The sequence below is a fragment of the Aricia agestis genome, chromosome Z, assembly GCF_905147365.1.
Source record: "Aricia agestis chromosome Z, ilAriAges1.1, whole genome shotgun sequence".
NCBI classification, from domain to species: domain Eukaryota; kingdom Metazoa; phylum Arthropoda; class Insecta; order Lepidoptera; family Lycaenidae; genus Aricia; species Aricia agestis.
The window spans coordinates 19,764,421-19,781,144 of record NC_056428.1 but is presented as its reverse complement, the minus strand read 5'-3'; the positions used below and the strand labels follow the sequence as shown (position 1 = coordinate 19,781,144).

The 16,724-nt window shown below is 34.8% G+C and overlaps 1 protein-coding gene across 1 annotated transcript in view; it reads right to left on the bottom strand.

Moving 5' to 3' along the window:
• The window catches only part of LOC121738649 (UDP-N-acetylglucosamine--peptide N-acetylglucosaminyltransferase 110 kDa subunit-like), a 40,256-nt gene that overhangs the window by 10,695 nt on the left and 12,837 nt on the right, over positions 1–16,724 (bottom strand). Inside the window, exons 2-6 of the mRNA XM_042130851.1 lie at positions 5,118–5,512; positions 1,634–2,865; positions 1,260–1,551; positions 942–1,122; positions 438–542 (exon numbers count right to left, since the gene is read on the bottom strand). Of these exons, the coding sequence (XP_041986785.1) occupies positions 438–542; positions 942–1,122; positions 1,260–1,551; positions 1,634–2,865; positions 5,118–5,512 (2,205 nt within the window). The remainder of the gene's footprint in view (positions 1–437; positions 543–941; positions 1,123–1,259; positions 1,552–1,633; positions 2,866–5,117; positions 5,513–16,724) is intronic.

Sequence of the window (16,724 nt, the reverse complement as noted above, 5' to 3'; positions counted from 1 at the left end):
ATCGCACGTGAGGCATGCCCGCGACTCTATGACACTTTTCTTTCCAACGCATTAGCTATGTGCACTTTCATCTTCAATTTTTGTCATCAACTTTCATATTGGCGCATTCAATAATTGAATGCTTCAAGGAACGCAATGCCAATATTTCATTTTTGAAGTTTTGGATACGGTCAGAGGGCTGCGCTGTGCCTTTTTATGTTCGTCATGCCCTTGACGAACATAAAAAGGCACAGTGTGGACAAAGCTATTTAGATTTTGACGCATTCAATTATTGAATATGCCAAATGAAAGTTGAATAAAAAGATGATGACGAAAATTGAAGGTGAAATTGCATAGTGTGGACATAGCTAATACAAAATACATAAATGATTATTGAATATTTCACAGATAATATTATGTATGCCAAATTAAGAGAAAACGGGATAATTTATACGTACTATTCCACATCGTTTCCCAGTTTCACAGCTATATGTTCATAGTCACTTTTATTTGTCGCTATGAGCTCCGGACAATGTAGAGCATTGAGTTGGGAAGCAGCGACCCTGAAAATTGGATTCCACATAATACGACTGTTGTGTTTCTGCTATGAGTTCGCGAGCAATTACATTTGAATATACAAAGAGGTTTAAATTGTATGTCAATAAGAGTTGGCTTGCAAAGGACAAAAAATAAAATGGGGAATTACTAGGAGTAGAAATATTTTATGAAGTAAATATATAAACGTAAAATAAAATATGCTAGCTAGTAAATCTAAGTTTTCTTAATTAAGGATTAATTAATCAATTATTATAAAATGTTGATGATAGACTTACATAAATTTTAAAAACTATTCGCTATAAATATAATAAAACTTCGCATTTGCTTTAGATTAATAAAAGTTTGAAGATAAATATCAAGAAAATTGCCAGCATATCACAGAACTCAATTTTTTCTATAGTTACCTAGACGCCAAAGTGTCACCAGGTAAGGTAACAACTGGAGTACCGGTCCATAGAACATCCATAGTGGTTGTATGACCGTTGCAGAGGGGCGTGTCCAAACACACGTCTGCTAGTTGTCCCCGTCTGACGTGCTCTTCCTTGCACGCAATCTTTGAAAATATCACTCTATTGGTCGACATTTCTAGAATAAATAAAGATTAAGGTTTTTACTTAATTTCGTACAAAATTTAAAATAATATGAAAATATTTCGCACAGAAACGTTAAGAATATAGTAGCTTTGAAATTATATTTTAGATTTTCTTCCACCTAAAACTTACCTAAACTTTTTACGTATCGCAATAAATTTGGTTCCCCGAGTGTGGGAAAACTTAAAAGCCATAAAACACTATTTGGCACTCGCTTTAAAATTCTAACCCACATGCTCAAAATGCTAGGGTCAGTTTTGTATAGTTGATTAAAGTTGCAAAATACCACAGCCTCGTCAGGAAGTCCATACTGTTGCCTTGTAGTCATAATGATACTCTTAAATATGATTTCTCCTGAACCAATATTATTGTGTAAATTATATATTGTTGTACCATTTATTATCATAACGTCATCCATACTAACCTGAAAATAATTAAAACAGTTATAAGCTTTTTTTTCAATCTTAAACGAGAAAGTATTTACATTTTACTTATGTGTATGTTACCTGTTCTTCTCTTGAGTTATTAAATTTTCTAATCACTTCATTAGGAATGTCTATTTCATTATTAATTATTTCTATTGGTTCCATGTTTTCATAAGAATAAGTTTTTTTCTCTCTTCTTACTTTAAAATATGCATCTATATCAATATCCTCAGAAACATTTAATATTGCTACACATTTACTATGTTGTTCCCCATTTACACAAACCTCATATCGCGTTTTCAAATGAGGAAACATATTTTTATGATCCCCAATGAAATACGTATATGGCATGTACGCAAATTTCTCACTAAAATCATCTTCACTAGACATAGGACTCGACGTTTTGTCAGTAATAAGATAATCCATGTAATCAGCTCCACTTGTTCCAGGGTAGCCTAACCACATTATTTGTATAGGTGCACAATTCATGGCAAATAACTCATTTCTAGCACCTTTCGTATAACCATTCATGTTTACTAAAATATGAATATTGTCACTATAAATTCTTTTGGCAGCTTCAATATTACACTTTACAAGTGATAAATCAACAAAGTGCTCTGCTTCCCTAACTATTTTACTACGGAATGTTGTTCCATCGTCTGGATTTAGAGCATAGCAATAAACTTCTAGGTTTGCTCGGTCATGCATTCCTGGTATAGATTGCATTAGATGCGATGTTGGATGATTACCGAAATCACTACTAACGTAGCCTATTTTTAACCTACCGTTACATTTTCTATCGTGGACAAAAGTAGTTTTTTGAACCATTGTTACCTTATCCCTGTACAAAGTAGCATGTCTCGTTGAGATTTCTTTTCTTGCTCTATTTGACAATGGATATAAAATGGAATGATGTGGATGTACAGATAACAATTTGTCTCCCTCTAACTGGTCGTTTACTATTGATATTATGTTATTCATTCGCTCCTCATAATCATCCCAGTTACATATGATCTGTAGGCAATGTGTTAAATTACAGTACGCGTCGGGAAAATCTGGTTTTATTGCCAGGGCATTGTTATACGATTGAATAGCTTCATTAATGCTACCCACATCTTTGTAAATACTCGCTAAGTTACAATGAGCATCAGCGAAATTCGGATGAATTTCTATTGCCTTCTTGAAACATATTAAAGCACCTTCTATGTCTTGCATTTCCCTCAGCGTATTACCCATATTGCTGTAGGCGTCTGCAAACTTTGGTTGAATTTTAATAGCCTGTTTATAATGCAGCAACGCTTCTTCAAGTTTCCCTGTAAACATAACTTAATTTATAACAGCCATATGAATATCCTTATTTTAGAAACTTCCCAACTTAAATAAGAGTTTAGCAAGATAATATTATAATGGGGCAATATAATTATTTACCATCTCTTGATGTTTAGTAACATACATTTATATACTCTGAATTCTGATACAATTAAGTAGATGTACACAAAATGTTAAGAAGTAATTTTATTAAATTATTTACGTATACATCTGTCTATGTATACTGTAGACATCTGGAAAAGTTTACTAAAATATGGTTTGGTATTGTAGTTGCAAGTAATTCTTTATAACTTTTAACTTATCAGTTTTACTACGAAACATAGAAAATAAACTTATGCAGTAATTATACGTTTATACGAATAATATACTACGAATAACAAATATTTGTTATTCGAAGCGGGCGCTCAAAATATCTAAGACGATACGAACTAATATAAATTCCCTACAAAATAATGGTGTAAAGGCAGTATTATCTTGCTAGAAAAATAATGTGTCTCTTAGAAAGGCCTATGTAACTATAATTATTTTAAAAAGCCTTTTAAAACATTATTTGTAAAATAAATTCACATTTTCTATCCACGATATTTTACTTTTCTTTCCTTTTGTCTAACTTTGTAAATCTCTTACTAATAAGAAGATTTACATACCACACAACGTAAAGAGACGTTATATTTGTACAATGTGTCTTTGTCCGATACGCTATATGCTTAGAAAACAAAAACTGTATAACAATGTGTATTATTTAACTTACAAACTTTTTCTCCAACCAAAACCTTTAACGTCACGGGCGGGGTCTACGCAGATCCCACGCGCAGTTTTTTTACGGTATTTTTTTAAATTGGCAAGTTACGTTCGGACGTTTTCGGCTAATCTCAATGCAATGCGAGGTCTTTCAGTGATTTAAAGTCCGCCGCTCCTCTGCTAAGGGAAGTTACATTTTTGCTTATGTGGGGATACCTGCAGACCCCACCCGTGATTTAACGTATATACTTTTTTCACATTGGTTATGTGTTTATTTGTTTGTTTTTTGAATTGGTTATGTATAAATGGAAAAAATTGTTGCCGACTACAAGAAAATCAAATTGCACAAATCATAATATTACAAAATTTTAATGTCTCTGAAATTTTTTGGAATTTGCAACAGTTAGATGTAGCTAGACCTAGTGCACCAAAAATGAAGCGAAGATGCTATTGTTGTCTCAGATCTAATTATTATTGTCCATAGCCTTGCTATAAAACTATTTGCAAGCCTCATTTAGTAAAATTATTTATTACTTACCTCGCCTATTCAAGAAATAATTTTAGTTTGGGATAGTACTTTTCAAGAATTGTCAATTTTTTTTCTGTACTGTTTAGTGTTAATTTTTCGTTTCATTACTTATTTCTAAGTCTTATTTTGTTAGAAAAAAATAATAAGTTAGTTAGAAGCAGACATTTTTGTTGAATCTGTACATGAAACATGTGCCCTAAAAATTCTATGCATGATATCGGTTAGTTCATAAAAATGTTCTTTACTGTCTAAATAATGGTTAGTTTATTATTTATAAATGCTTTTCATGAATAAAATAATATCTTGTCTTATAATATAAAACGGGCTTTAAAAATTATTAAACAATTCTGAATTTATATGTATATTTATATTGGGGTACTTCTAGATCCCACGCGTGACGGAACTTTACCCAAAACAACGCGTGTACTTAAAGGTTATTATTTATTATTATACTTATGAAGATCACCTGCCTATACTATAGACCTATCAGACTTTGGATCAATTTTTAAGTAATAATACCCTATATTAAAAACAACATATTTACACGTTTCATGAAAGAGTCAAATCAGTTTCGTGAAGGAATCAAACCCAGGATCCCTGCAGGGTTCGGCTCCGAGCTAAAACTTATTACTCAAATGACTAAACGTAAAATTTTCAGTAATTTAAACTAACAAGTATTAATTGAGCTAGAATAATAACGTGGTAATGAATTTGAATCATCAAAGCGGTTTTCACAAATTAACAATTTGTTGAAAGCATGCTAATTAACATAATTACATAGTCACGTCCAATTTGATTCCATATAGTTTTACCCAATTCGGTAAATGGAAAGGAGGTTGTTCTAAACAAATCAACATAACCGAATTTGCAAAGAAACAAAACTAACATTACTTTGACATTGAGAATGCCATACAAATTATAACGGAAATATTTATTTTAGTCAGTAGAATGGAAAATTGTAGTTACCTTGTTGCTGCAGTAGCGATGCCAAATTGCTGTGTGTGGCAGCGAAATTAGGAAATACGTCCAGTGCTTGTAAATACAGTTTCGTCGCTTCTTCGATCCTTCCTTGTTCCCGTTTGACATTGCCAAGATTGTTTAGCGTATCGACGTGAGAAGGACAGAGATACAGCGCTTTATTATAGCAGTCTTCAGCTTCGTTAACTAGCCCTTTCTCTTTCAGTGCATTAGCCAAATTGCAGTATGCGTCGGGGAAATTAGGTTGGAGCTCTATTGCTCGGCGGTACGTGTCTATGGCTAGGTCTATGAAACCCTGTTTGTAGTACAAGCAGGCGAGGTTACCGTGTATGATCCCGTTGTTTGGCGCGAGCTTCAGTGATTGAAGATACACTGCTACCGCTCTGAAACAATAAACACAGGTCACTCGATGACGGATCGCATCTGCTAAACCACGGCCGAAGATATACAGATCGTAAAATTAAAAACATAATATTAGTGCTAATTTAGTGCGTTTAGTCTCAATAAAGAGTCGATAGATGCGTAAACCTTATACGTGGGAGAGCCATGCTTCGGCACAAATGGGCCGGCTTGACCGGAGAAATACTACGTTCTCACAGAAAACCGGCGTGAAACAGCACTTGCGCTGAGTTTCGCCGAGTGAGTGGGTTTACCGGAGGCCCAATCCCCTACCCCATTTGCTTGCCTTCCCTACCCTCCCCTATTCCCTTCCCTTCCCTACCCTCCCCTATCCTAATACCTCTTAAAAGGCCGGCAACGCACTTCTGATGCTGCGAGTGTCCATGGGCGACGGATGTTGCTATCCATCAGGTGACCCGTTTGTTCGTTTGCCCCCTTATATAAAAAATAAAATAAAAATTGTACAACTACGACTACAGAATTTGGTTTGGCTTAGCCGAAGAAAAACAGTTTGACGTAATAACGTAGACATGCCATCTGCCTAGATGAATCAATTTGTCCGATGGTACATTACACCTCTAATTATAATAGAGATACATTAATTAAACATAAATTGGCATTCAGACGGTTAATTATCACTGTTTCCAGACAGCCGTGTGAATTCCCAATAACAGTTGTCAATAATAATTAATTAACGTCAGCTCTTCGCTCCTACTATATAACAGCTATCACTAATATCACAATAGACAGAACAAACCAGTTGGCCGACTTCTAACAAGCTGACAAATCGGCGCGTTGATCCACGTGGTACCGCTGTAAGCACATTATGAACGGCTCGCAACATATTAACGGTCAATTCAGGCTACAAGGCGACGCGTAGATACGCGTAGATGCATTTCTAAATTTGTATGTCAAATCCATACAAATTTAGAAATGCATCTACGCGTCGCGTTGCGGTCTGAATCAACCCTTAGAGTATTGACTCTAAGGGTGTCAACAAGTCGTCTCGCGCAGTTGAAATCTTTCAAATCCATACATTCAGACCGCAACACGACGAGACGAGGCGAGGCGAGGCGCGGCGCGGCGTGGCATTTTGTATGGATTTGAAAGATTTCAACTGCGCGAGACGTCTTGTGAATCTATAGACTATAATATAAATCCGTATAAATTTAGATATGCATCTACGCGTCGCGTTGCGGTCTAAATCAACCCTAAGGCGTAGGCGACGTGGACGACCGCCCACGGCCTCGCGGTCTAAGGGACCTCGCGCTCCTTGAACCACGAGGTTTTTTTAAGAATTAAGATTTGTGGTAATCAGTTATTCATAAATAAAAAGTGTTATAAATAAAAGTTTGTGCACCTATCAAAAATTCTTTCTCTCAACATCCTCCGTCCTCTTGCGTCATCAATCAGGGGGCCTCGCAAGAATATATTATATCTTGCCCCTATCAAATTTAGGTCTTGCCTCGCCACTGAATTGCGATGCTACAAGAATACACAGTCATCTCAAACGCCATCTTCTGTCGAAATTTTATATTTCGCCCAAAAATCATACACAATCACACATTCGGAATGTATGCTTGTAGAAATTAAATTGAAAACATAACTCTATTGGTTAATTTATCTTTTCTACTAATCTGTAGTTAAATCGCATGTCATCTATTCATGTCAGTGAGGTGGCTATGTTATTTATAGTGCTGTGCATTTGAATCAGGTCATGGTGTTTCGATACTCTATACTCTATAGTTGGCCTTCTACAAAAACTACACCACTACCACGGAACAAAAGTTGTATTAAGATTTAATCGTATGCGTAATCGTAATAATTAACACAATATTTGAAAAAGCAATACTCTAGTGTTAGAGTATTGCTTTTTCAAATATTGTGTTGCAACTATTTTTAGGATCCCGTACTCAAAGGGTAAAAACGGAATCCTATTATGTCTATTGTGCTATTAGTATCAAAAATCGTTGGATTGTTTGACAGTCAGTAGATGTATAACGTCAAAGTGGGAATGAAATTATTTTCTTTCGATGGAATTGGTGAATGATTTAAATCGTAACTATTACTATGACGTATACGCTTAATGACCGTTCCCAATATTTGATCTATCTCTGGTTTTGCCCTACTACGGCCATTCCCAATATTTGACCTATCTCTGGTTTTGCCCTACTAGAGATAGGAATAGCTCACAACTGACATAAAATATATGTCTCTAAAGTCTAATGTGAGCTATTCCTATTTCTAGTACGGCAAAACTAGAGATAGATCAAATATTGGGAATGGCCGTAAATCTAACGTACAATTTGGATGAAATGTGCGTTTCAAAATGTGGATACCTATCTCACGTAAACACGTTGTCGTTTACGTGCGAAACCACATTTTGATAAAATAAAAAAAACGACTTTCAAACAATATACAACTAAAAAGTATTAAATAAATTATTTAGGGCTATAATGTGATGATTGATGATGCATGGTGTAATGGTAGTGATGACGATGAATGTAAATAGCACAATAGCATAATAATATTATGCTTTCCGTTCCTAAAACAACGTCGAAACTTCCAAACGTGTATCTATAAGGAGTCAGGAGTTCTCTCGGCACATTCGGAACCATGATAAGATTTTGCATCAAGGTGATGCAAAATCTTACTTCTTGCTTATAATAAATGCTTAGAATACTTCTCATAATACCAAAATCAGCATATTATGTTTCCATATGAATTTCCAAGAGTTCCCTCGATTACTCCTCGAAATTTATAATATGGAAGAAATGAATCCCATCATCAGGTTACCACTTTTGTGAACTTGGTACCAAATTCGAGTTAAACCCTATACAACAAAAAATAATTTTGAAAATCGGGCCACAAACTGCTGAGTAATCGTTGAACATACAAAAAAAAAAATACATACAGCCTAACGTAACACCTCCTCCTTTTTGGAAGTCAGTCAAAAATCTCACGTGCGATTAGGGGATGGGGGAGGGGGTTGAATAAAATCTCACGAAATCTCACCATCAGGAATTAACAAAAACACCTCACGTAATTTGTGGACAACAAAGAAAAATAACTTTTAAGTCTTATAACGCCCCCAAACACCCTATATGATCAAGATTATCTAATACATATAAAGTAAAAGATAGATTTCACTAGAAGCAAAAGCTTTTGTTAAAACTTTGAAATAGAAACGAAAAAAATTGTTGTTATCTTTTTATAAACTTAATCTCCGTATTTTTCTTTCTGAATGTAATAGGTTATTTTAATATTGCTGCTAATATTAACTCGTTGGACTTTGCTAATATTATTATGACTTTAATTAAAAGTTTATGAAAGTAAAACTTTCCTTTTGTTTGAGTGTAATTTGAACAGGTTTTAGAAAAATAATTATAATATTCTAGCTTTCTCATTTTATGTTCCTAATTTGTTTCATTTATGTCGTAAAAAGGCCACATGTCGGCTGATGAAAATAAATATCAATTTTTAATTTTGACAGTGGGTAAATAAGTATTATTAAGGTGTTCCCTCACCACAAGCATTCACGTGTAATGTAACATTATAGATTCATCTTTGAGCATTACATACGCGGGAGAGCCATGCTTCGGCACAAATGGGCCGGCTCGAGCAGAGAAATACCACGTTCTCACAGAAAACCGGCGTGAAACAGCGCTTGCGCTGTGTTTCGCCGAGTGAGTGAGTTTACCAGAGGCCCAATCCCCTACCCTATTCCGTTCCCTACCTTCCCCTATTCCGTTCCCATCCCTACCCTCCCCTGTCCTATTCCGTTGCGAGTGTCCATGGGCGACGGTAGTTGCTTACCATCAGGTGACCCGTTTGCTCGTTAGCCCCCTTATTTAATAAAAAAAAAATCAACATTAGCGATTGAATATTTTCTACGTGTATAAATCGTACCTCTAAAGTCTAAACCGTATTTCGAAATGACATGAGTTCAGCAAAGCGCATCATTCGATTAATATCTGAAATCGGCTTTTATCAAATCGTAACTACATTTGAACGGTTAATCAATACGCTAATCCAATAATTCGCGATGCAATTCCGTCAATATAGACAGGATTAGTTAAGTTAGAACATATCATCTTTCTTAAATATAAAATTCTCGCGTCACAATGTTAGTTACCTTACTCCTCGGAAACAGCTTCTGATTCTTGCCAAATTTTATATGCGTATTCAGTAGGTCTGAGAATCGGCTACTGGCTACTTTTTATGTAGATAAGTGCATTTTTTAAATAAAATGTTAATGGTAAATTATTACAACTCAAGACTGACGGCGACCATTGTTTGTGCAACGGGATAGCGATAGCCGTAGCCATGGTGCCATACTTATTTAGTCACTTCAATAAAATAATGTTGGTGAAATATTTTATATGGTAAAACAGCGTTTGCCGGGACAGCTAGTTATCATATTATAATATTACTGGCTAATCGCTCAGGCCTCAGACATGGTTTTGACATCCCAAGTAGCATTTCTAGATCTATATCGTAAGTACTCCACAAGATGTATAACCCAGCCATACAATAGCATTATATCCAGATATAATGTTCTTAAATTACCAGTTTGGGCACAAGTTAGTCAGACCTAAGTTCACTCTTGCCGTACAACAGCAGTATAATTATAGTAGTAAATCAGCAATGTAAGTAGTAACGTTCACCAGTGACCATTAAATTGCTAGTTCTAAATTAAAGAACAAGTGGAATGCATCTATTAACTGACAATGTGAGTTAATAGAATATGCATTCCCTCTATCTAGAGGGCCAGATGTTATCTAGCCCTCTATGATGCTCTTAATCAGCCAGCTAACTAATGGAGTATTTGTAGTGTATTATGTTTCCAATAGTAGTTTATACTCGTATGTATCAAATTTACACTCATTTAAGGCCTTTAGACAGGTTTAGGTGAATTTATCGCAATATAATTGCGATAAATTCACCTTACCTTACAGGATAAACATTGCGTGTAAACTAAATGTGAACTCTTAAATGAAGTAAAATGCTACTTGGGATACATATTGGATGGATATGACATACATAATATTATGTATACATACATAATATAGGAATGTGAATGTACGCAGCCTCAAATAAAGGTCAGAAGATCTTCCTTACGTCCATCTGAACACAACAGAACGGAAGTCTGAGTTGGAAGACGAAACTTGTGTTAATTTTTATATAAGTAGTAGCTGTCCCTGCACACGTTGTTTTGCCATAAAATTATTTTCCCTGTTTTCCTGCTTTTCTCTAGAAGTTTTTTCTGATTTTTTTTTTATATAGACCTCACGGTGCCCGAGTGCTCCAACGAATGCAAAACATTGGAAATCGGTTCGTGCGTTCTGGAGTTATAGCGTCAGGAAGGAAAACCGACTTATTTTTATATATTAGAAGATGGAATTTCTATTTAATATTTACATAGCTTATAAATAAAGATCAAATTTGTAAATATAATTCAGCATAAATCGCTTTACCATAAACTAAGAGAGAGTAAAATTCGCACTTTCGTTTTATCTCCAAGAATCTAACTTTATAGGAATTCAACACGGACCGTTTGAAACGTAGTTAATTGTTTTTTTTTTTTTTTTTTTTTAATGAAAGAAAGGGGCAAACGAGCAAACGGGTCACCTGATGGAAAGCAACTTCCGTCGCCCATGGACACTCGCAGAATCAGAAGAGCTGCAGGTGCGTTGCCGGCCTTTTAAGAGGGAATAGGGTAATAGGGGAGGGTGGGGATGGGAAGGGAAGGGAATAGGGGAGGATAGGAGCATGTATATAGATATATACATGTTCGATATTATAACGTCAATGTTAGTATAGATGTATATATTTTTGAAAGAAAAATAAAAACAAAATTAGAAAGAAAAGTAAATGTAATAAAATGAAATCTGTTAATTCGTCAGTTATCCTAATGGATTGTCAGGAATCAATAAGTGTTATCCAATTAATAAGAAGCCTTACAGAAAGTTCTTTTGACACCGAATAAATGTATTAGCTTTTCTTGAAAAGAAAATGAGAATTGTTTATAAAACGTAATTGGTATTTGGCAACAAAATACACTGTTTTCCTTTCGGTTAATTGATTTCAATTATTGTGATTTATACTTTGTCAAATTTCATGTCCTTTCCCGGGACTCAAAGCGGAAGGAGGAGGACTTAGGATACTTTTTATCCCGGAAAATGTACAGTTCCCGCTCAATGAATGTATTTTGGCACAACGGAATTGCGGGCGTCGTATAGTTTTATATTTATTTTAGTATAATATAAGTGAAAGTTAATATAAGATAAGTGCTTTTCATGCGAAAATCAATAGACCCTTATCCCAAATTCCAATTCCAGTAATGGACAGGATACATTAGAGAGGACTTCTCACGTTTGACCTTTCTCATAAAAGATAATCGCCATAAGTGAACAGATACTAATAATCAATATATTATGATAAACTTATTGTTCATACTATCAAATAATATAAAATTGCTAAAATGACACGTAGCTACATGTGTTCTAGTTTTCAGTACCTACGGCTAGACTTTTAGTAATGGGACGGGATATTTCACAGTGAAAATTCAATGTTTTCTTGCGATTAATTTTGCGCAAAGTATAGGAATTTAACGATAAATTTGGTCCCACTTTTATTGCTTTTAATTATTATTATTTTTAACAAAAATTAAAACCGACTTCCAAGGTAAAAACAATAATAACATCCTTATAATATGAACTATTTTTAGTTCATATTATAAAAAAATCCACAGCCGAACATAATATAATCTCCTCCTTTTTGGAAGTCGGTTAAAAAACTAGGCCTTTGCATCCGTTGTGGATGATTTATACAGTGTTTTCAGAGCGAAGTAACCACTCCTTAAATACTCTAGTGCCTGGAACAAGATTTAAATGTCCGTATAGTTGCCCAAGCACATACCGCATTCTCGCAATGTGTGGGTTTCCTTACGATGTTTTCAATTACCATACGAGCGTCTGTATTCACTTGACGTCAGAAAATGTCTCATTGGTACAAGCCTCCACCCGGGATCGAACCTGCACCCTCTAAGAGTGCGAACCATTATAATTATAGGTCTACCCATTAGGCCACGGACGCAGAGTCAAATGAATTGACCACAAAATTACTCGTTTTTTCGTAAAAATTATTATATTTTTATGATTATGACTTATGACATAGATAAATTACAGGCGTCTAAAATATTAAACCTAATAATATCTAGAATTTTTTATTTACAAAAATCCTGTGTGATTAATTTCTTCCAAATCTCCATATGAAATTATTAGATTAATTTAATCTACCTAAAAAGTACTTTGTTAGGAAGCCTAGATCGCAGCTTTCTATATTGGACAGATAATAATTTGAAGCGAGCTTAAAAGCTTCAGCTCAAAAGTTCGACGAGTATAAATGAAGTTCAGACTTTAGTTTAATAGATAGTTATTACAGCGGTTATAACAATATTAATCAAAAATCCCCCTACCCCCATTGCTAAACATTATTTTTTAATAGAACTTGACTCTTATTTTTTACATAAATTATGTTTATTAGGTATTTTCTTCATCATTGACAAATTCATTAGTCTTAGCGTGATATAATATAGCCTATTGCCTTTCTCGATAACTGGGCTAACACTGAGAGAATTTTTTTAAACGGACCAGAAGTTCCTGAGATTAGCGCGTTTAAATAAGCCCTTTCAAATAATTTCCCCCCGTTTTTTCCATATTTTCCTCTATTTATTCACTCCTATTAGTCGTAGCGTGATGAAATATAGCCTATAGCCTTCCTCGATAAATGGATTATCTAACACTGAAATAATTTTTCAAATCGGACCAGTAGTTCCTAAGATTAGCGCGTTCAAACAAACAAACAAATAAACAAACTAACTAACAAACTCTTCCGCTTTATAATATTAAGTATAGATACATTTTTAAACTTTAGGTGTCTGTGATGGTCAGTCTTTAAATAAAGGGGAAAAAATACAGCTGACATACTAAACATATTTTAAACTATTTAAACATAATATTCTTGATAACATTTTCGCTAATTGTACTATCAGAGAAGTTAATTCCTAGGCAGATGGGGGACCTACGTAGTTCGGTGGCGTTATGTCAAACCCAGGCGACAAATCACAATCAACATTGAATTGACATGATTCGACCAAATAACATTGGTCTGTCATCTGCCTAGGAATCAATTTCCTCGATGGTACATAAAATTCCACTTTAAAATACTATTACCGTATCTCAATTAAGTCTTGACTGTTTAAATACCCCTGAGCTTTTATATTTTCTTGAAAGTCCAGAGTAAACTAAAGCTAAAGCACATAAACCTGCATTATACCCGTGAAGCAGCGCAATTAATAACGTAAGTAGATAAATAAAGCTCAGTTCATAGACTTACAAGCTTTTAAAGAGCTTAATGCACTTCAGTTTAGTTCCGTCTTTAAATATGATCAGTGATCAGTGATCACCCAAGTGCTTCAAGTGCAGAGTGTTATGAGTCATTCAGTATGATTGAATTAATGGTTATTTTATTTATTGACTAGAGGACGCCGGCTACTCCGTTTATCGCCCTGGAAGCGTACATTTTCCAGGATAAAAGTATCCTCTGTCCTTTCCTGAGACTCAAAGTATTTCCATACAAAATTTCAGAAAAATCGGTTCAGCGGTTTCAGAAGAGGTATCAGACAGACAGGCGGACAAACACACTTGCGCTTTTATAATATTATTACGAATTTCGTAAATATAGGCTCTGTCTATTTATGACTAATGATGATAAGAATATTAAAGGATGTAGGATGCAAGGTAAAGGATGTACTAAAAGTATGTACATACTTTTAGTAATGTCCTTTATGAATTAAACGTTTAATTATTTATTTTAAAGGAGTGTAACCTGGAACCTGATTCACGATGGAATTCGACTCGGATTCGGAAAATTCACAACATCCAATCAACGCTCGCCACGCAAAGCATTGACCAACGATTCCGAATCCGAGTCGAACGGAAAGAGTGAATCAGCCCGCTGGACTCTTGGACGGGAATGCATAAAACGACTCCGCCCCCGTATCACGTATCTTGCGAGAGCAATGCGATAGCAATTATTGCGCGATAATTACTCCAAAATCGCAATTTTGTACCGGGTATCAGCCAAAACAATATGATTGCAATCGATCACTATACATGACACCATTGTTTGTGACACTCATGACACCCAGCAATCACTCGCGCGATTATTGCTAGTGGATTGTTGATCGCTATTTTTACGTGATAAGGTAGCCGGTCGATCCGAACCGGTCGAATTTCTTTTTAAATGGGTGCTGTGCAGTGGTTCCTGGTAGATTTTTTTTAACAATACGCTTTTGAAAACCTCTGGAAAAGAGTCAATGGTTTTCGGCTATGTTCACTTATCCTTCAAAAATAAAAGGTGATGCTACAAAATAAATTGCAGTTAAGAATACACTGCAATTCTATATTTCTTGAGTGTACGGTGCAAAATAAATAAAAACTAGAGACTATTTGTTCTCACATCTTGAACGTGACGAGAATGTATGTCACTGCAGACGCTTTATTATTTATCTGTCGCAGTAAAGAAATTAAATCCAGTTTCATTAAGGATTAAAAAAAAATATTATACTATATATTGTCATACGAAGACGTAGAATATTAAAATAATAGCTACTTAACGCGTATTTTTCCGTGCTCATTAAGTATAATTATAATTATTTTTAACAAAAAATTAAAACCGACTTCACAGGTAAAAACAATAATAGCATCCTTATAATATGAACTAATAAGAATTGATTTTTCTATCTAATAGTGCCTTTTTCCGAATTCGGCTAAACCTCAACTATTTCTCTACTCTATATATTATTATCTATCAACTAAAAAAAATGTATTCAGCGAAGTATGTAGTTCAAATTCCTTTGAAAGTAACTGAGATGATGTTGTTAGTAGTGTAAACACGTTATAAATGTACTATCAGAGAAGTTGATTCTTAAGCAAATCGGGGACCTAAGTAGTTTGGTTGCGTTACGTCAAACATAGCTGACAGATCACAATTAACATTGAATTGACATATTCGACCAAATAACGTTGGTCTGTCAATTGCATAGGAATCAACTTCCTCGATGGTACATTCATTGATCATATAAAAAAATATCAAAAACTATCGGTACTACGGAACCCTATAGCGCGTGACCCGACACGCAGTGGGCCGGTTTATTTGTATTAAACCCACTTAGTTGAACAAATCGAATCAGGAACTATTGACTTTCTCTGTGGTTTACCGATAATGGTACGAGGAAAGTTACGTAGTATGAAAACCATTAAACGCGTGCAAACGACATGACGCACTTCAAACTCAATTAAAATCCGAACAATGGTTGATTCCGAGTTTAGATTTTACTCGAATATTTCGTCATATTTGCCAATTGGCTTGTGGCTTTAGACTCATTGTGGGAAATCAACAAACAGTTATTATATCACTAAGTAGGTACTTTTATTCCTTACTAAAGGTGAAAATAATAAGTGCGAAAGTGTATATGTCTGTCTGTTTCCTCTTCACGCCCAAACCGCTTGACCGATTTCGCTGAAAAGAATGGAGATACTTTGAGTTCCGGTTAAGGACATAGGATACTTTTTTCCCGGAAAAAATGTACGGTTCCCATGCGATAAACGAGTTGTAGCCCAACAAAGTTGCGGGCGTCATCAAGTTTACAATAAACAAGTACTTTTTTTTCTTGTATTTATTGTTGTAAGTTTTTTTTCATTAATTTATATTTTTACTTTCTCTATGATAGTAGTATGCTGAAAGTGTGTATTTATGTCCTGTGATCTATCTATTCCATGAAATCGGGTCAAGTATTTTAGGAATTCAGCAGATAACTCTTTCTTATTTATAAAATACAAAATGCTTAAAAACAACAAGAAACTATCCTCTTCTGTAACTGATAGGGTTTATATATTTAAGGAGAAAAAATAATATCTTCTATTTCTACTATATATTCTAATATACTTATATGAAATTCACGTGTCACAGTATTTGTGCGCGAACTCCTCCAAAACGGCTCAATCGATTTTAATGAAATTTTGTATGTATAATGTATATTCGTTAGGCCTGAGTACAGGTTTTTTCAAATTTTTAGAGTTCCGGAGTCAACAAAGAACCCTTATAGTTTCGGTCTGTCTGTCCGTCCGT